We start from the raw sequence: 20,198 nt of genomic DNA, 5'->3' as shown, positions 1-20,198 counted from the left end.
GGATTTCGGTGGCTTTCGACCGCGCGGTGAAGAAGCGGGGATGGCCAAAGCGCAACGGTTCTGAGGCAGGTGCCAGGGCCGGCGGAGTGCAGGGCCACGAGGGTAGCGGCTGCCCACTACGTGCTCTGTCAAGGGTTCCGTCGCTCCCGCCCCTCCCATTGGCTGAGGGCGCCGGTTTCAAACTCTCTGTTCCAGCAGGGAAGGAGCACGGTCCTTTTTCGTCCCCATCCACGCTCCTTCCATCCCAAGTCCAAGCTCGGTGGCCCCCTCCCGTTCTGACAACCTCCATCCAAGCTCCATATTGATCCATGAGCATGGGAGAGAACGACCAGGGCAGGGAAGGGTTACCTTTTTCCCTCACCTCCAGCTCCTTCCCGGGCTCAACCATGGACTTGGGTTTGATTGTCCCGGCGGCTGGTACAGTATCTCTTTCACTCTTTTTGCCTCATCTCGGCAAAAACCACACCCCCCAGGATCCCATTATCCCATACATAATCCAACCAAATTTCCGCTGATCTCGCAACGTCGCAGCCGATCATCCACATGCAGGGAAAGACCGTGTCGTTGGAAGACGGATACAGACAGAAGCACGCTACGAGCTCCAAGTTGCAGTAGCGCCCATGGCAGGGGCAAGCAAGGCGAGACAAGGCAAGACAGGACAAGACCTGGTGGTGCTGGTGCTGGTGGCACCGGTCAGACGCCGCCGTTGCTGCTGGCGCGGCCCTTTGCTGTCACTGTTCACGCGCTGTTGCTCCGGCTTCTGAATCTGGGTTTGCTTAGACGCGTCTGCAGTGACAGACCAGACTAGATGATCCCGAAAGTTTCGGCCGGAACTTTTCGAGTCCTCTTTTTCCTTCTGATCCCACATTGTCCCAGCCGCCAGCCAACTAACTAACCTCTCTCCCCTTCCCTTGAGGACAATCCAATCTTACGCCCAGAGGTCATTGCCGGCTCCTTGCCAAAGGGTTCCATCTCTTACCGCCAGGCCGGGCCCCACTGGAAAAACCCTCAGCAAGTCGAGAGAGAGAGATTGAGGGCCGAGCGCGTGCTGAAGCTATCCACGTTGCGGCGAGACATGGCGGCGAGACTTGACAGGCAGGAAGGGAAAAAAGAAGCAATATCAAACACCGGCCCAGCAGCACGCACTAGGGACCAACAATACACCGGGAAAAGAAACATGAACCCCAAGCCACGGCAACGGCTCGAGCTACCACCAGCCCAGCACCACCACGCTCCGCCTTGTCGGTCCAGTTACCGTTCCTGCAGGCTCTAAAAAGGCGACCCAGGCAAATGTAGCAGACGAGACGGCACGGCGGTGCCAAACGGCGCTCAGCTCTCACCCTCCTCCCGGCTACCTTGGCCACCTTCCGTGACAGGGTTACGGCCGAGACGGGGCTAATACCCCGACGAGGCTACCATGACAGGGTCTCTTGTGACGGAGCCTGCGGGCGAGGGGGCTTGCTAGCTGGGCAAGCAGGGCGAACGGGACGAACAGCTCGCGCAGGCAGGGTTGCTGTTGGTGCAGTGCAGTGCTCCATGGATGGTTGCTGGAATCGTGCTCATGCCTGGCTTGACTGGACTGGACTCGTGGCTCTGACCAGGACCCGGTTGGTGGGTGGCTCCCCGCTGTCTGTCATTGGGATTAAGGCCCTTGGAGACCTCGACAGAGGATGACATGGCTTGGGATCCGCACTGCCTGTGAACGCAGTCAGCGGCGGGCAACATACTGTGTCAACGTCGGCCAAGAAACACGGCCTCTCACTTTCTTATGCTATGCTCACCCTGCCCTGCCTGCCCTGCCGCTGATGGCCGATGGATGGATGGCCAGACAGACGAGGACAGACTGGACGGGACTGGACAGCTCCTGCGCGCGAATCCAATGCCAATGCCAATGTGCTGTACCCTGCGGTCCCCTTGCAATTCTGCGGTTTATACCTGGTCGGACGGGGGCCTCCAGACGGATCCAGGCCCAGAGACCGCACCGCATCGTTGTCGGCACTATCTCCAAATCTGCCGCGACGGGGGAGCTCTGCCCCACCTTGCTCACTCTTTGCCCTCACTCCCTCGCTGATTCTCTCACACATGGCCGGGGCCACGGGGGGCCCAGCACAATGTCGTGCGCTCGTGCCCTCTGATAAATCTTGGCTCGTTCATTCGCCTTGATTTTTAGCATCTCCACGAGAGAGAGCCTCCGGATTCAATCCTGATATTGCTCGTCCGGGGGGCCGTCGATTCGAGTCGATTCTCTTCCTCACTCACCCTCGCAGTGCTGTGCTGGCCAGTCCAGTACTGTCCTGTCTGTACTTGCAGTACATACACCTCCTCCTCCTCCTCCCGTCTCCTTGATCGGCCGACGGCTGCCCGCCTTCTGTTGTGTACCAGACCGGCGACAAATGGCTACTGGCAGACTCTCGCAGTAACCAGCCAGCGAACTAGTCGCCGAACGAAGGGGGGGAAACGAAACGACACGAACAGCCATGCTCACCAGTTCAGGACAACCCAACAGGACAGCATTGAAAAGTCGAGTCGGGACGAGATGAGATGATCTGGTCCAGAGATGAGCCGGGATGACTGCACTCCGCGGGGCCTATCCGACCCGGAGTCCCATCTTGATCTTGCCGCCGCCCATCGCCAGCAACCTCAGGCTCAGGTCGACCTTGACGCCGGTCCGAGGTCAGTCGCACCAACTTCAGCACACCAAGGTCAACATGTCACTCTCAATGCCGCTCTCGAGGTCGACATGCTGCGGCACAAACTTCGCGCTCTCGAGACTATTGTCGAACGTCACGGTGTGTTTCGTCCCGCCTCCCTGTGCCTAGCTGTCTACCTACCTACCTGTCTACCGTCAGCATTGGCGCTTTTCCTCGGCATCTCCTCTCCTGCTCCGGCAAATCCTTTGGCGCATATCCTAATCATGGTTTCTCCGCGTAGGCATCGCGTCACGCATTCCCTGTCTCTCTGAAGCTGAAGAGGCGCGGGCGCTCCAGTATCGTTGCGAGTGCCTCGAAGCGGCCTGCATACAACAAAGTGAGTTGGCAACTAGACTTTTGTTCTCGAGCTCTCGTTCGAGTCTAGTCCCTAGTACGGACGAGACTAACAGTATAGACATGGACGTCGCTAGTATCTTGACAAACTCACCGCCAGTCCCTTTGCCACCTGGATACCCTTCATGGCTTGAACATCACTTTACACACAATGACCGAGTAACTCACACCTCGGTTCCACAAGGCTCTGCGTCAGCCCTCGACAGGTTGAAGCCAGCGCCGTTTAAATGCTGGCACGATCAGTGTATACACTATGTCTACGGCTTCTCAACTCAGCAGGACCGTGACAACCATCTTCGACTCCACTCAAACAACACAACTCTGGGCGACTCGGAACTGTTTAGAAAGCCTGGGGGTTCTCTGCAGCCCAACGAGCGACGACCAGAGAACAGCAGTGTCCCGTTGCCGCGGGACCGATTACCACCTATTCAACCACCGACGACTCTCGTAACGACTAACCTACCTCCTCTTCCCTTTCCAACCCCTTCTACGGCTTCGACAAGGAGAGAATCTGGCCTGGGCTTCACATTTCCGGATCCTAAACCAACATTACCGCGAACCGGCGGGGAATCCGTTCCTGACCCTCAGCTGCCTCCGTTGAAACGAGCTCGTGTTGGACATCATCGCCTACAATCGATTGGGGAACTCAACCTTTTACGGAATAACGAACCTTGTCTACGATGCCGAGCTTCCAATAGCCAAGTAGGTTCTCTTGACTACTTTGCTAGTTTTGCAAGCTCATGTCATCTCTAGTGCGATGCGAACCACCCCTGCTCGCGGTGTGTGGGAGCGCCATCATCCGAATCAGAGGCACACTGGCGTGTTCTGGGCTGTTACCGAGGGCCGGTCACTTCACTGACCGATGTTCTACTCCAAGGTATGGGGTTTCTAGACGAGGCAAAGTTATCTGTTTTTGACTGGTCACTTGCAGGTTCTTTTGCTTGGACGCAGCCTCAAACGCCTATAACACCATCTAATCCACGACGGGGGAGCATTAACGACCTCATCCTAGCTCAGAACCCGACTCTGGTTACGGCGCCAAGAACTGTTTCTTGGAGATTTGACTTTCAGGACACGTTTTGGTGGCAGGATGGCGAGTTGGACCTGGACGAACGTCCTACTCGAGCCATACAACCGAATCTCCATGATACAGCATCCATGCCCCCCGTTTTGCGCCTCATCGAATCCAGTTCAAGTTTCCGTGGCGCTGCCTTCGATCTTCTCGAGCTCCTGGCGATCAGCGGTCAACTCTCTACGTCGCGAGAGGAGGAAAAAGTGAAGCACTCGGCACTCTTTCGGGCAAAACAGTTACTTCGAGAAGTCTTGTTCTACGATGCATCCCAACCGAACCCAACTATCCAGGGAGATAACCTTCCTCCCCGACCTCCGATCGAAGGTGGTCCTTCTGCGGAACGAAATCAGCTTCTCAGGGAATGCATGCGACGCTTTCTGGTCTCGTTTGACTTTGCTACCTCAAACCCGGCAGCCATGGGCATAAAACAATGGCTCGGAGTTTTCATCTCGCTTTGCATATTCAGCGCTGTGGAGAGAATCTTGGTTGATATTGCGCGCTCCTCTAAAGTTAACGGTCAAAGACCAGCAGAGCCCTCTGATCAAGTTGCTCGAACTGTTTACCAGGTTCTAGTATCCCTATTCTCGAACTCGAGCGACGCTTTATCGAGCAATGCGAAGCTGGAAGAACCACTCATCCACCACATAGCACGTGTTGTTCGTCGCGAAACCTGGCTGCCAAAGCACATCTTCTCGAGTTTCGACTTTCTCCTCAAGCTTGGAACCGGCGAAGTTCCGAGCTATGGGTTCAACGGATTTGTTATGCCAGCCAGACGATACTCGGGGCCTTCAGGATCTGGTCTTTTACCCCCAGCTCAACTGGAGCCCCCGTCCAGACAAGCCTTTCCAACCTCGACGCCGTTTATAGGTCCCTCAGGCTCAGGCCTACACTACGTACCGCTTGGTTCGAGACCGGAGTTGCATCCTCCGGGGCAATTTGTGCCGCCAGTTGAAGTGCCAGGGCGAGCACGCAGACACACAGTAGGGGACGATATATCACCAACCACCGAATCGCGACGACCGTCTGGAGAGCCAATATCACCGTCGAGGCTCAGATCCTCTTCTCGTCGAACATCTTTGCGCCGCGTGTACTGCGACAAGTGCAACGAACATCCAGACGGTTTCCGAGGTGATCACGAGCTTCGACGGCACATGGACGCCAAACATTCGGCCACAGTCAAACGATGGGTTTGCAGAGAACCCAAGAACCCTATACCTTCTTCGCCGCAGCCAATCATTCCCTTGTCACGTTGCAAAGCATGTCTGGCACAAAAGCGCTACGGCGCATACTACAACGCGGCTGCGCATCTTCGTCGTGCCCACTTTCGACCGCATCGAGTTGGTAAAGCTAGTGGTGATTGGCCATCCATGAGCGTCTTGAAGGACTGGATGCGCGAAGTACGCCAATCTGTCGACGTTACCGAGGAACATATATCTAGTGGGGAGGATGACATGGAGGAGTTCCAGACCCCCATTGACTATAGAGACTCTGTCTCTCAACGGGCATCACTCGCCCCTGAAGCGCCGCTACAGACGGCCGCAGTTTTAGGACCACGCGTCTCGACATCTGTTGAACCATCGATGCCGATCGAACGAGCCAGCCCGTCTCGCCGACCTACTGAAAACAGGACCAAGTGTCCTCATCCAGACTGTGGGCGCGAGTTTCGTGATCTCGCCTCCCACATGCTCACGCATCAGGAGGAACGACCCGAGAAGTGCCCTATCGTAACATGCGAATACCATACAAAGGGATTTGCGCGCAAGTACGACAAGAATCGGCATGCCCTGACGCACTACCGCGGTTCGATGGTCTGCCCCTTTTGCCCCGGTGTCGGAAGCCCCTTCGAAAAGGTCTTTACGCGCGCCGACGTCTTCAAACGACACCTGACGGCTGCCCACCAAGTTGACCAGACGGGTCACAGCAGTGGTCATCGATTACCCAGCGGCGAGGATCCGGCCGGGACGAAAGCGAGGTGTTCGATTTGCAAGATTGGCTTCGGAACGGCACAAGACTTTTACGAGCATCTTGACGACTGTGTCTTGAGCGTCATTGTGCCATCTTCCAGCACATCAGGTCAGCAGGGTCGACCGCAGTCACGACAGCAATAACAGTATCAAATACGAAAATCAAGTTACAGACTAAAAAAAGGCAACCCGTTGAGGAATAGAGAGACACTGGGATCAAGGCCACGGTTTTGGCCACCTACTCTTTTTGAGGAAACGGGACAGTCAGTGAACGGAGTGGACGACGATTTTACTTTTTTTTTTTTTTTTTTTTTTGTTTTATTTGATTATACACACACACACACATGAGGATCATAAAGACAAAGTGCCTGGCGCACCGAACAACGGGATTTGGATTCTAGATACCATGGAAACTTTGGCCAACAACGGCCGCTCTTGATTACTTCTTCTTTCTTCTTCAGTTGTAAGATTATTTTACATATGTATATCCATCCATAGTTGGGCATTGAGTGTGTTTGAATTTAACGAATCAAGGCTCTCTCAGAGCATATCACTTGAACATCACTGGAACCAGAGCAAGAGACGGCATGTCTAATTTCAGTTTTGATGTATTAACTCGACGTCAACCATAGTATCTATACTCGTGGTATCTTTTTCAACTCTAACACCACCCGCAACGTACTAACTCAGTAACATGTATGCCAAGCCCTTTATGGGCAGAAAAGGAAAAACAAGGAAACAATGTTAATCGCAATCAACGCCAATGCCATGCTAAAGACCACTCGCTACCCCGAATATGCGTATATGTATATGTGAGATTTGATGTTTTGTGGAGAATGAATGGTATCACTAGAGAGAAGAGGAGAGGATTTATTTGGAGCTGGAGTCCTCAGAAGGCAGAGCCGTCTTCTCGTTGATGGACTCATCGACCATGAGGGAGTTGTCGCGACGACCAAGGTTCTTGGGGGCGGAACGCTTGAAGAATTCGTGGATCTCGGGGGAGAACTCGCCATCGTCGGGCATCTCAGCACCCTCAGTGTCCTTGGGACCACGGTTGGCCTGAACAAGCTCCCACTCGGCGCGCATGTCGGCGACCTTGGCACGCCAGTCGGCCTCGGGGTCGTAGGACTTGGCAAGACCACGCATGCGCTCCCAGAGAGACAGATGGGCGGGGTTGACGGCGACACCATGGTACTCGCTCTCCTTGCCCTCGATGATGTAGTGCCAGCGGCGCTCCTGCTCCTTGAGGTCGAGGCCGGTGGTGTCGGGGAGGAAGAGCCAGGTGAGGAGCATACCAGCGAGACCGAACCAGGGGACGACGTAGAACTTGGTCTGGTCATCGATGTAGTTGTAGAGGACCGAGGCGAGGAGGGCACCAGACTTGCCGATGCAGGCGGAGAAGCCGTGGGCGGTGGCACGGATGGGAGTGGGGAAGACCTCACCGGCGACGAGGAAGGTGACCGAGTTGGGGCCGAACTGGTTGAAGAAGGACGAGATGAAGTACATGGCCTGGAAGCCGTGGATACCGGCAGGGCTCGTGTAGTAGTCGTACTTGAAGGCGGGGATGACGAACATGAGGAAGCACATGAGGAAGCCAACCTGCTGCATGTTCTTGCGGCCGTACATCTTGTTGTCAATGAGGAGCGAAGCAAGGTAGTATCCGCACATGGAGACGGTAATGTTGACCAGGTTCCAAGTCCAGGTGGTGAAGATGGTGTGGTTAGAGCCAGAGATGACGTTGATGAACTGAGACTGGAAGAGCTTGTTGCCGTAGAAGAAGACATCGTTGCAGAACCAAGTGCCGGCAGTGGCAAGGAGACGGCCACCGAAGTGAGTGAAGCAGTATCGGAGGGCGTTCAGGTCGTAGCCGGTAACGTTGGATCGCTTCTTAGCCTCTGCGAGCTGCTTGGAGGCGTTGGGCATGCGGTAGGTACGGTAGTAGAGAAGCCAGAGAGTGCCGATGGCGGGGAAGGCGAAGGAGAGACGGAAGGTGTACTGAGCAGCAGAGGTCGTGTAAGGGGGCGAGCTCTGACCCTTGTTGAAGATGGCGAGGAGGACAATGAGGACGACCTGGTTGACGAATTGACCCCAACCCTGCATCAGGAAGGCAGTGGTGACACGGCGGCCACGGTGCAGACGATCCTCACGAGTAGAGAGCTTGCCGTCGGTGGAGGCACCCTCGAGAGACGATGTAGCAGTGATGGGATACTCGCCACCGACACCGAAACCGTAGAAGAAGAGAGACCAAGCGTAGCAGATGACCCAGCCCTGAAGGGTGAGACCCCAGCTGGCAGTGAGCATGAGAAGACCGATGAACATGATGGCAGCATCCTGGATGAGACCCCAGCGTCGGCCGACCCAATCACCCATGACCTGCAAGGGAGTTAGTATCAGTGGGAAGTGTAAATATGAGTGAGTTTAGGTAACTTACACCAACAACAGCCTGGCCAACCATGATACCGATAATCTCGAGGTAGGTGACACTGGCAATCCAGTTGTGAGAGCACTCGGTAGCCTTTTCCTTGTTCCAGCACTGAGGCCAGGCAGCCTTGAAGAGAGGCTCAAGGTTGCCAATGGAGAATAGGACGTAACCCTCGAGACCGAGACCAGCACCGGGAATGACAGCATGGCGGAAATACCAAGAGAGAGGAGAGAGAGGATCCTCCTTGAACATGCTCCAGGCGGATCTGGCCTCCTCGCTGGCAGCTTGCTTGTCAATCTTGTGGACGAAGCTCATGCGCTGGGACAGAGGCAGATCAGCCCAGTAGACACCGTCCTCATTGTATGAGTCGTCAGGACGAGTAACATGGCTAAAGATGCGGCGCTCATCAGCGGTAGCATAAGCAATGGGCTCGTCCGGGTCGTCGCTGTCTGGGGGACCGTGGGGCACGGGAATCTCGCCAGGGATGGTGGCGGCTTCGTGGCGGGTGTGAACCATGTTGGTAAAAGGCTTGATGTGCCTGTGACTGAGTGTGTAGGCGATTGGCGAAGCTCAATGAGAGTGATCTCTTGGCAGTGGTGGGTTGTGGCTGTTTATATACGAATGTATAAGTGAGAGGTGTTGGAGTCCGAAAACGGAAACACCAAAAGAGGAAGTGTGTGAGAGGCGAATTGGAAGAAGCAATTCACGGCGGATCAAGGTCAAATCAAGGACTCGATGCCTCTGCTGATCATGTCTTGTGCTCTGGAGAAGAAGCGAGAAACAAGTCGTGAATTGGGGCGAGGACGGGCAGTATTTGAAGCAGAACCTTGGGCGGCGTCGAGTGCGCCTGGAGCATGGAGATGCTCCAGACGTCGGTCAAACATGGTGAGAGAGTGTGAACCAGTAAGAATGCGTAAATTAACCTCGTGGGAGAACGTGTGGACGAAAGTCGATCTCTGGGGTCGAAAGCTTGGGGGTGAAAAGATGGAAGGGAAGGGGGGGCGTGTGGGAAGATTCCCGTGTTTCCATGGCCGTGGCCACGCACATCGCCGCCTCGCCTTCAGGGACCGACTTGAAGCTTGGACGGCGGGAGAAAAAGCGGATCTGACTAAAAGAGAGCGGAAGGAAAAAAAAAGACGAGCCAGGGATGATGGAGGGACGGACGTGGGTTGCTGCACGAGAGTGACAGAAAAAAGAGAGACAGTGAGTGGGATGGATGGTTGGTGTTGAGAAGGTGATTTGATGGACAGGAAGGGATTGGCGGATGGGTCCTTCCCACCCTGGTCCCTCGCTCCTCCCTCCATCGAACGCCGAGAGATCCAGGCTAGATCCTGACAGGACAGGACAGGGCAGCCCACGGCAATGAGCGACGTGATGGGCGACGAGAGTCCCAAAAAGACAGACCGAGGAGCGGGATGATGGAAACCTTCACGGGAAGAAGATGCCGTGTTTCTCTTTTTCATGTCAGATTCTAACGTTATTATGCAGTCGCCTCGGTCTGCAGGTACGTAGAGTTTTAGAGAGTCATGACGACCAAAAGGCAACCTAGGTAGAGGCTGCAAAAGTACAAGTAATGACGTCGGAGCTGTTAAGCCACCAGCACGTGTGGCTACGGGGATGGCTAACAGGCTGGAAGTCTTGGCGTCCAGGCCAGGCAATTGGGCACGCGACTGCGAGACTCGGGTAGGACGGCACATCTCGACAGTCAAGACCCGCAGGAACCATTCGGCCGACTCCGTTTCCTGGAAGATCATTGCTCGAAAAACATACCATGGGCATTGAGATCCGTCGCCCACAGACCAGGAGGGACCCTCTTTACTGCTCGAGGTAACCATTCGGATGCCGAGTCTGCATTGAAATGGCAAGACGCTCACACACCATCACGGCCCGTCTCCCTCTGGTTTTTGTTTCATCCGTACATACATAAACCTTCCAGTTTCCCTCTCTTTTCCTTTTCCCACCTTCGGTGTCCTAATCCAGACACCGGGACATGGACACGCACAGGAACGCCCATGGTTTCTTGCATCGAGGCCAATGCACCCCATTTTCTCGGATCTTCGGGATCGCGATTTCTCACGTCACTCACGCCTGCTCTCTGGTTAACGACGGTTTCTGCCCAGAACGCCAAGGTCGACCACCGCCATCTCCCGTCTCGGCGCCTCTAGGAGCCGCAACGCCCCCTCTCTTGCTTGCACTGCATTGGCTGGTCCAGGGGGAAGAATTTTTGGCTGAAGAGAAAAAAAAAACGGGGGTTCCCTCTGCAAGGCTTCTTCCTGGTGGATCCCTCATGCACGTGCTGCAACGACATTTGGCCCAAAGCGGAAACTTGTCGTGTGACACTTTTCCTCGCCCGAGACCTCGACTCAACGACACGAGGACCCTGCGACGACGGCACCACACTTTTTTTTTCGTCTCTCACACACACAACCCAATTCTTGGTGCTAAATTGCTACTCTAAATCAGCTGCGTAGTAGATCTTGCCCTAACGTGATCAATGGCTCATCCTGAAGCAACCGTTGTAGAAAAGCTTGTACTCACCGTCAAGTCCGCCTCACGATGCCCTCCCTCGTCTCGTGAACGGTCAACATCCGTGTCCCACTCGTACAGCTCATCTAGACACGGCAATACAAGTAATCCCGCAGTGCTTGCCTGCCCGCCTACAGATGCCTACCCTGTAAAACCCATTACGTACCCGTCGCCGATGCAAGCCTCACACGCAAGACGCGCCATGCGACACGCGCGGAATTGACTCGCATGAGGGACAGTATTCAGCTTGATCATGCTTGAGCTCGGTGTCCATTTCTGTCAATTGTCTTTGTTGGTTGCAACACACAGCAATTCACGTCAGATAATACACACACCACCAGCGAGCGGGTAATGACTCTGTGGCCTTGGATATCAACCAACCAGCCCATTCATCCAAGGTTCCCCCCCGCTGCTACTTCAACTCATGGGATCCCCCAGCTGGATGCTCGCTTGCTTATCCCCTCACTCCCTCTCACGAATCAACCTTTGAGACCATCAAAAGGTCCCCCCCTCTCCTCTCCTCTCCTCCCCGCCCCAACGGCGGACCCTGCTGCTTTGGAATAACCATAACACCATGCATGCTTCATCCAGCGAATGAAGCCCGCCTGCTTCTCTCCACACTTGCTTGTCCTGCTGCTGCCAGCCTCTTTTTCCACCCGGGGTTTGAGTCGAAATTTAGTCACCATCACCCACCTCTTTCAAGTCCGGCCCGGTTCGACAGCAAGACGCCTCGCAGCCACAGCAGCAACAGTGACATTGGATGCGTGGATATTTTTTTTCGTCCCTCGGCTCTTGAGCTCGCTTGCTACGCTACCTACAGTAGCTTGTTAGTCTATCGCCAAGTCTAGGCTTATACATGGCTTGCCGGTTGCTGCTACAGCCAACTTGGCTAGTCTCGTCTCTGCTCTGACCTCTCTCTCTCGGCCGATCTCGTACGTCCGCTCCAACAAGAAGATCCATGTCAATTTCTCTCTACCTTTTCTGTTTGATAATCAATCCCATATACAGTACTACTCTCTTCCAACATGTCCTTGTTTCGTCAGCATCAGACTCGACCCCCTCCCCTCACCGGCCTCGCCCGACCGGATCCTTCCGGCTACACTCTTCCCCATCTCCAGATTTAGAGATAGATTGGCTCAGGTTTATGCTTACACGACGCCAGCCAAACATGCGTCGTGTCTCTGTATCAGGCTCACTTAGGTTACGACACCCGGTAGGGATCATGCATCGAGGTTTGTATCTTGCTTGTTTGGAATCTCTAGTACAACACAGCATGTAATCCATCGCATGTACCTTGGGCAGAGCGAGGCGGCCCAACGAGACGTGAATGAGCAGCAACAGTGATACAGCAACGAACAAGGTCGCCGTCAAGGAAACCCTGGCGTTGTGCTGATCCGCCGACTCCCTCCTCGTCACTCTGAGCCACCATCGCCATCAAAAGACCCATCAAACCCCTACCACGACAACTCCCATATTCCTTGCAATCACTCTTGATGAGACATATCTGTGTCCCAATGACGTGCCTTTTTCTTCTTTTTTTTTTTGTACCTTTTTTGTTTTGTGAGTTTGATTGTCCAAGTCTTCTGCCCATGCATGCAATCATCTTCAACTCTCCCCAGCAATGACGAGACAACTAAAGTCAAGAAACTCCAATGCCCTTCCCTTTACCGGAGGATGCAATCACTCACTCTTTGAATGTCTTGTGCGAGTTCAGTCTGTTCGCCTGCATCCATGCCCTTGCTCTCTCATCTCATCTCCTTCTCTCGCTTCCCCGCACAATTTCGTGCGCTTAAATGAGACAGCCTCCATGTCCATCCATCCACTCAGCTCTTCTTCAACTTGGCTCAGTTGTCTCCGCTCAAACGCCACGCTGCATTTCGTAGATACAAAGGAAATTTCAAGAAATAATGGGCAACAACAACAACAGGAACATCCATCATCTTCCATGCCGAAATACTGCAACATGCCCCGTTTCTAACATGTTACAGCTGCTGCGTCGCCTTGCTTGCCCGACCTTGCTGAGAGATCGTCATCTCCCAGCCGGCCTTGGTGTCGCCTCATCGTCTTCACCGCCGTTGCCATCCACCCGCGTCGTCGTCAACGGCCGGGGTGTAGCGTCCACGCTGTCAGCCCCGTCCTTGTCGCTTCCGTCTGTCTCCCCTTCCTTCTTGGATCCCCCTTCAGGTGGTGTCTGTGCTGTCGCTTCTGGCGCAAGCACTCCACCGTCGAGTAGTCCCATCTCCATCTCCTTGGATGGCGTCGTCACAACTTGTGTCACAGCCTCAGGAGTGCTCTCTGATCCCATCGTCAAGCTATCGTGGCTATTTGCCCGCATCATCTCGATTCCCAGCTTAGAACTGGGGAGGTTTGTCTTGCCCAGGATCTGCTGGCTGTTGCGTGCGAGCGACTTCTCCCTTCCGCTCCCGAGTTCCTCGTCCTCATCATCGGCAGACTCGGTACCATCTAGCGCTCTTTGCTCCGATCCGTCCCTCTTTCCCTTAAGCTTATCGCTAGCTCGTGGTCGGTGCTCCATTTGTGCTGGTGCTGACTGCTGCGCTAGAAGTTGGGGCATTGCCTTCCTCGATACCTCAATCATGTCGCCATCCGTTGTGATGTTCAGGCCCCCTTCGTCCCAGTCGTTCGTTGCCTTGCGGCTGATGACGACTGGCACTTCGTCTGTCGTCACTGATTCCGAGTCGCCAAACAGGGAAGAGCTGATCGAATCTTCACGGCTCGACATCATCGCTGTCCCAAGGCGTCCCGCGAAGATGGATGAGCCCGACGTTGGGCTGTCCTCTACGCGCGCGTTGGCTTTCCTGATCCCCATGGGCACCGGTCGGACCATGCCCAGAGATGAACTTTGTCCTGGGGATTCGGGTCGCCATTGGCATAACCCTCGAAGCACTTCGGTCAGCTTCGATGAGCTGATGGGCTTCTCGATCAGTGAGTCAAAGTAGTGAGGCGCCTGAAGCTCCTTGAGATATGCCGTGATGGCCACAATTGGCGTGTGCGAATTGGCATTCTTTGTCTCCCGGATCATCCGTGCTACGTCGGCTCCGTTGATCTGTGGCAACTGATACTCGAGGAAGATCACGTCGAACTTGATCTCGCTCATCGAGTAACGGACTGCCTCGGACCCGTTTGGTACGGATATGGTTCGGCATCGAAGCTTCTCCAGTAGCTTCTCCATGACCATACGTGACACTGGATGATCCTCGCAGATCAAGACATCCAATGGCCGGAAGGTAGGTCCAGCGTCAAAAGCAATCTGAGATAGTCGCCTTGAGCTCTGTCTGCGTCGCTGTACCCTAAGCAGGGCGTTGTGCTTCTCGCCTTCATTGTCTGACGAAGACGGAGACATGTCGAACACCTGGCTTCTGCGGTTGCGATGATGATGCAAAATGTCTGTCGCAACGGGACTGCCGTCTTGGGACTGTGAGCCCACCGTAAGTGACCTCGATCGTCCTGCCGACGAATTGCTTGACTGTCGTGGTGTTGAGATGGACTTCTGGGGCGATAGGGATAGGGGAGGCGGCGCCGTTCCACGGCCCTTGGCAGGGGACGAAGTTGTTGCTGCAACCGTGGTGGCAGCCTTTTGCAAACTCGGAGGCACCTTGGGAATCTCAAATGCCGAGCTGGCCTGCAGAGATGCGGCTGTCGATTGGTGAGAGAGGCTTGAAGAGTTGCTTGACGCCTTTCGTCGCCCATCCGTCCCTTGTCCAGCCACAAACGAGACGAGCAAGGGGGATGATGGCTGAGAGGCCCGACTTGGAGAAGCGTTTGTGAAGCCAGATGGCGACTGTGCACGGGTTGTCGCCTTGGCATTGGAAATGGTCCTTGAAATAGGGTTCGACATCACGGGGCTGCCTTCGAGTGAAGGTGCAGGAGATATCACGCTGCTTGCAGCTCCGGGGCTAACAGAGGTCTGCTTGCTCTGCGCGGCGAGAGCTTCGGCTCGCAGCTTCTGGATGACATCCTTGTTGGCCTTCTCTAGCACAGGAAGATTCTTGAATGAAAATGATCCAAAGTCGTCCATCGCTACTGGTTCACTCAGGCGCCTCGACTTGAGGTCGCGTACATGAGGAGGGATGTGCAGCGGCATGAGTTTCCGACTGATCGAGTTGACCTGCGACCGAACTCGTGACAATGCGTCATGAGGGCGCTCAGCATACTCGGAGCCGGCAGTTGAAGATGGTGGTGATGTCTGGTCCTCCATCTCCTCCGCAAAAGACTGCAAGACTGCGCCTCTGGCATCAAAGTACTCCGTATCCTCAGGGTTTTCTGGCTGAGGCACAAACTGAGCCTCATCCTCAAGGAGCGTGTCCCAGTTCACTTCATCGAACCAGGGATGCTTCCGGATTTCTTCGCCGCCAGACTGAAACTTGTCCTCGCGATTAGAGCCCAACCGCTGGTGGGGTTCCATACACAACAGCTTGTTGATAAGATCCTTGGCCTCCTCAGACACCAGCTCGCACTCATCCTCGTCTGGCCATTGAATCTTTCGCGCCAGGATGTTCTCAAAGACTTCCTCAGCCTCGCTAGCATGGAAGGGGGGGAAACCGTAGAGAAACTCAAAGAGAATACAACCAACAGACCACCAATCACTAGTTTCGTCCTGCTTGTCACCTTTGATGGTTTCGGGGGCCAGGTAGTCTGGCGTACCCACGAAGCGTCGGTTGGTATCTTCGGGGTTAAACAAGGCCATTGGAGGGGGCATCATGTTGGATGGTGGAAGGGAATTCCTGGTATGGCTGTCCATGCTGATTCTCGCATTTACGGTCGGTGGCAAATCCGGTGATCCTTGGGCAATGACTTCCTCATCTAGAGGCGATTTTATGCTGTTGGGCTGAGAGGCGGTCTCGGGATCGTTTAAGGAGAAGTTGGTAACCATGTGTGCGAGTGTCTCGCTGCCGCCACTGTCACTTCGATGGGTGCCCGACACTCGACGTGGCTCCTGGGTGAGGTTGAAATAGGACGGCTGCCCCAAACTGCCAACCTCTGGGGTCATCTGGGGTGTTGCGCTGGGCGAATGAGCAGGCCCATGCAAGTCAAGAGAAGTAGATCTCGAGGATGCGATAGACGTAGATCGAGCAAAGGGCCCTTGCTTCAGCAAGTCTGGTGTTCCGTCTGAGTTCTCACTATTCAACGCCCGCTTCTGTCGGCCAACCAAACCCATACGAGAAAGGCCAAAGTCTGTGAGCTTGAGGTGGCCCTTCTGGTCAATGAGGAGGTTATCAGGCTTCAAGTCACGATGAATAATGCCGCGACTATGGAGGTGCTCGACACCCAAGACCACCTCGCCAAGATATTTCTTCACCCATTCTTCAGGGAGCCCGCCAAGAACTTTGATGAGCGAGGCGCAGTCGCCGCCGTTCAGATATTCCATCACAAGATAGAGATAGTCCTTGCTTGAGAATGTCCAGTAGAGCTTGGCAACAAAGTCACTCTCTCCTTGCCACATCATGATGGCACGCTCGGCTTTGACGTTGCCGACCTGGTTCTTGGCAACCATGTCGGCCTTCTTGAGAACCTTGATTGCAAAGTACTCTCCTGTAGACTTCTTCTTGGAGAGGTAGACGCTGCCGAAAGCGCCCTTGCTGATGGGCTTGATAATCTCAAAGTCCTTGATTGAGGGCTGCGTTGGACGAGGCTGGGGAGGAGCACCGGCGCCCAAACGGGGTGAAGGTGGTGGCTTCATGACAAAGTCAGATATGGCTGCTGAAGACTGTCTTCTGTGATGTCTATGAGGGTGCGTGGCAGGGGAGCTGAAATCGCTTCCAGGAAGCATGGGTGAAGCCTCTGGGGATACCATTCCTTCTTGAGACGTGGGGAATCCCCGGGCCTTGATCCGCAAGGGGGAAGATGGCTGAGCTGGTCTGGAGGGGGATTCCTGGCGGTGAGGGGACGAAGTGCCAGGTAGAATGAGACTTCTCCGGTGACGTCTCCGTGTGCTTGCAGCACGCCGAAGGTCCCCAAACTCGGAGATGGGGGACTCGGTCCTGGGGGCGTTACGAGATGCAACCGATGACGATCGGAAACTCCCTTCGCTATCGACAAGTTCGCCCTCTAAGTAAAGAGAGTCTCTGCGTGTGTCTCGCGCCTGAGCCCCTAGGTTGCTTAAGCCACCGAGATGGGACCTTGGGGTAGGGCACTCCTTCGGGCTGCTGGATCTGGTGGACGCAACGAACGAAGTCGGCCGCGAACGATTCTTCCTGTCGGAGATGTCCATCTGACGGAGGGCTGTAGCCAGTGCAGACGGGCTATTCAACGGCTCGGCAAAGTTCTCATTCTCGCGAGGCTCGGATGCAACAGACTGGGGAGGGTTAGACTGAGGAGGTAGAGTCTCGGGTAAAATCTCCTCGTCGTTCTCGACGACGTCTTCATCACACACTTCGCATTGGTCGTACTCTTCTGGGCCCAGTTCTTCTCCCTCCTCTGTGGAATCTGTCAGGTCACCAGCGGCAATACGAGCTGCCTTCCTCAATGCTTCGTCAATGCAGTCCTGGACGAGACACGCCAGCTCAATTCGAATACGCTCGGCATATTCGATGATCTTCCTGTGGCGAAAGACGGCATCGACCTTGTTTCGAGCGACCTTTTCCGTATCAGCACACAGAAGAGCCAGGCCCTGCTCCTGCTCCAACGTGTTTGTACTTGGTGATTGCCATTGTAGAACCTGTGATATTCGTGATTCGGACTGCGGCGACTGGGTCCGGAACTCGCCGTTGTTGTGCTGTGTCGAAGACTCCTTGATGGCAGGAGTGCTGATCTCAATGGCAGTATCGCAGAGATCCATGAGGAGCTCGACAATTCGGGCCTGGGGTCGGCGGACGGCGAACGAGCGTGCCCTAGTATGCCCGAGTCCACCAGAACGCTCCCTTGATCGAGGCAAGGAGCTGCCAGGTGACGATTGTGTTGAAGGCGGTGGCCCGATAGGCAGGCCCTTGTACTCGGCAATGGGGAGCGAGGATTGGTCACCAGCCAATGATCGACTCTTGCGAGCCTCCAAGGCGTCGAGGACTTTAACGATAGAGTGTCGATGCTCAGTCAAATTCTCCTGGGCCATCTGTACATCCATCTCAGCTCGATGCTCCTGTAGACAGAGATCGGTATGCTTCTCAAACCACCAGCGGGGAATCTGACGCTCGCAAATGCGGCAGAGGACCGGGGGTGGGGGGTCTTGTTGCTCGGGCTCATCAAGGCCACTCTCAGCAAGCTGAGTCAGATAGCTTGCCAAAACCTCAGCCCCAGAGCCTAGCGAGTTGACAATGACATTGGGAAGGTCAATCTTGATCTCTCGAGGAGCGATCCAAGGACGCAGCATCCACATAATCTGTGAGGTATTGTTAGTATGCATGATTGGTGGTGCAAGGCTGGGTCCGTCTTACGTGGCTCTCACCACCCGAAACACTGTCGTAAACCATGATTCCCTGGGCTTCAAGGTCGACAATTTGTGGTTGCTGGTTCTCGGGGTCATCTTGGAGGTCGTCGATTGTGAGCAACTTGGAGAGGGGTCCAAGCTGAACGGCAAAACGGACTCGGTGGCTTCGAGAATCATCCTTCTTCATAGACTCGACAACCTCGGTGAAGACGTTCTTGTTGTCGCTGACTATCAAGTCGGAGATGGGGAGGCCGTTAACAGTCTCGAACTGTGTCCCCACAACGTCGGTCCATGACGGACTGACCCATTTGATGGTGCCATCGAGATTGAGGTCGACGATGGTGTTTAGGGTCTGCTCGGCGGCTTCACGGAGCTCCTCGCGTTCTTCCCGGATGTCCTGGCTCAAAGATCTCTCCATAGCAGTGGCTTGTTGTGCTCTCAGAGAGGCGACGGCCGGGGGCGCCAGCGAGGCGCCCGACGGAGAGTCCATGGCGTCTCAAAGTTGGTAACTGCTCGATTCGTCGGAGGAGGCAGTGTTGGGCGTTTCGTGGTTGTCGTCGGCCGTGGGATATTCGGCCGGGTGCCCGGCGTGAGGGCAGCTGGTGAGCCAGCAAGAAGCACAAGTGGGGAGAGACTCGGGGTCTGGCAAGGGCGCCAGAACTACAGACCCGCGAGACTCGAAGACATGACTGAGGGCCGGCAGCGAGGAGGAACTCGGGCTGACGCTGTGGAAAGGCTTTTGGCCTGGGCCGTGGAAAAATCGATCGAGCGAGCTGGTGGCAGTCTTTGAAGCGTCTGGAGCCGAGGAGAGTCTTGTGTGCGTAGAATGGGGACCCGAGAACGAGCGACGACCAAACGGACGACGTGGGTACCTTGCTCGGGCACAGGCAGGACGAATTGGCCTCGTTACTCGACGGGACGGGGATGGGGGTCGTTCGGGATGGACTTGTCGACTATGGTGGAATCCGCACGAGTCGGTTCGAGTATTTGTTTGTCCGAGACGCTCAAGAGCCTGGGTCAAAGTCGCCGTTTAAGCCTTCGAAGGGGGAGAGAGACAAAGTTCAGACCAAGGCGCCTCACGATGCTCGCGTTCCTTCCTCTCATGATACAATAAGCGGGGAAGGAAGGCGCATAGGCCAATCACCGCCCACCACCACCGGGGGGCTAGCTCCTAGTTGTGCTGAGCTGCAGTGTTGCGGGCACCTTGTTCCAGCGCTTGCCCAGGCTGTGTAAGATGCGTGCTTTGTCACTTATCGTTCCAGGCCATGGATCCGTTAGCACTGCACCCAAGGAATCTCCATCAGCCAGTTGAGATTTTTTTTTTATTTTTTTTTCGGTCGCTATTTTCGCCAACGCTGGTTTCTGCGGCAGTGTTTCTCCATTGTGTCAACGTTTCAGACAACAAGAGAATGGACCCAGGACACGACAGGCAGGACCCCGATGTTTACCCAACCCCCTCCCCTTCCCATGTTTGTTTTTGTCTTTTCTGTTATTAACCTCAACACTTGCTCGCAACCCTGAGGATTCTTCTTGATTCTGTTATCCAATGCAAGAGAGGTTTCATCAGAGGAGAAGGGACAGCGCAGAAGGACGAGGCTTTGCTTCACCCCCCACGTGCCTCACGCACTGTAAGAGGACTCCTTTGTCCGTGACGATCGAGATTCCATGCCCAAATGGTCGACGCCTAGACTCCCTAACCCGTGGATGGAACCATCTCATGTGCAGTGTGCTACAGCATACAGTACAGTACATTACATACACCACGGGAAGGAAGTGCAGCCACGATCTG

At 55.0% G+C, this 20,198-nt stretch overlaps 3 protein-coding genes across 3 annotated transcripts; 1 reads left to right on the top strand and 2 right to left on the bottom strand.

Annotated features, from left to right (window-relative positions):
* Positions 1–2,557: 2,557 nt before the first annotated feature.
* Positions 2,558–6,224, top strand: NCS57_00052700 (uncharacterized protein; the record flags this gene model as incomplete). Its single annotated transcript, XM_053050613.1, has 4 exons — positions 2,558–2,789; positions 3,106–3,746; positions 3,798–3,921; positions 3,976–6,224. The coding sequence occupies 4 exons, from the start codon at positions 2,558–2,560 to the stop codon at positions 6,222–6,224; spliced, it is 3,246 nt and encodes a 1,081-aa protein (XP_052919128.1).
* Positions 6,225–6,950: 726 nt separating this feature from the next.
* NCS57_00052600 (uncharacterized protein) lies at positions 6,951–9,018 on the bottom strand (the record flags this gene model as incomplete). The annotated part of the gene is made up of 2 exons (XM_053050612.1): positions 6,951–8,453; positions 8,512–9,018. The coding sequence occupies 2 exons, from the start codon at positions 9,016–9,018 to the stop codon at positions 6,951–6,953; spliced, it is 2,010 nt and encodes a 669-aa protein (XP_052919127.1).
* A 4,039-nt stretch (positions 9,019–13,057) lies between these two features.
* Positions 13,058–18,899, bottom strand: NCS57_00052500 (uncharacterized protein; the record flags this gene model as incomplete). The annotated part of the gene is made up of 2 exons (XM_053050611.1): positions 13,058–18,361; positions 18,417–18,899. 2 exons carry the CDS (start codon positions 18,897–18,899, stop codon positions 13,058–13,060), a joined length of 5,787 nt encoding a protein of 1,928 aa, XP_052919126.1.
* Positions 18,900–20,198: the final 1,299 nt, after the last annotated feature.

Source organism: Fusarium keratoplasticum, chromosome 1, assembly GCF_025433545.1.
Source record: "Fusarium keratoplasticum isolate Fu6.1 chromosome 1, whole genome shotgun sequence".
Taxonomy (NCBI): Eukaryota; Fungi; Ascomycota; class Sordariomycetes; order Hypocreales; family Nectriaceae; genus Fusarium; species Fusarium keratoplasticum.
The sequence above is the reverse complement of the archived record's forward strand: the minus strand, read 5'-3'. Positions and strand labels throughout refer to the sequence as shown.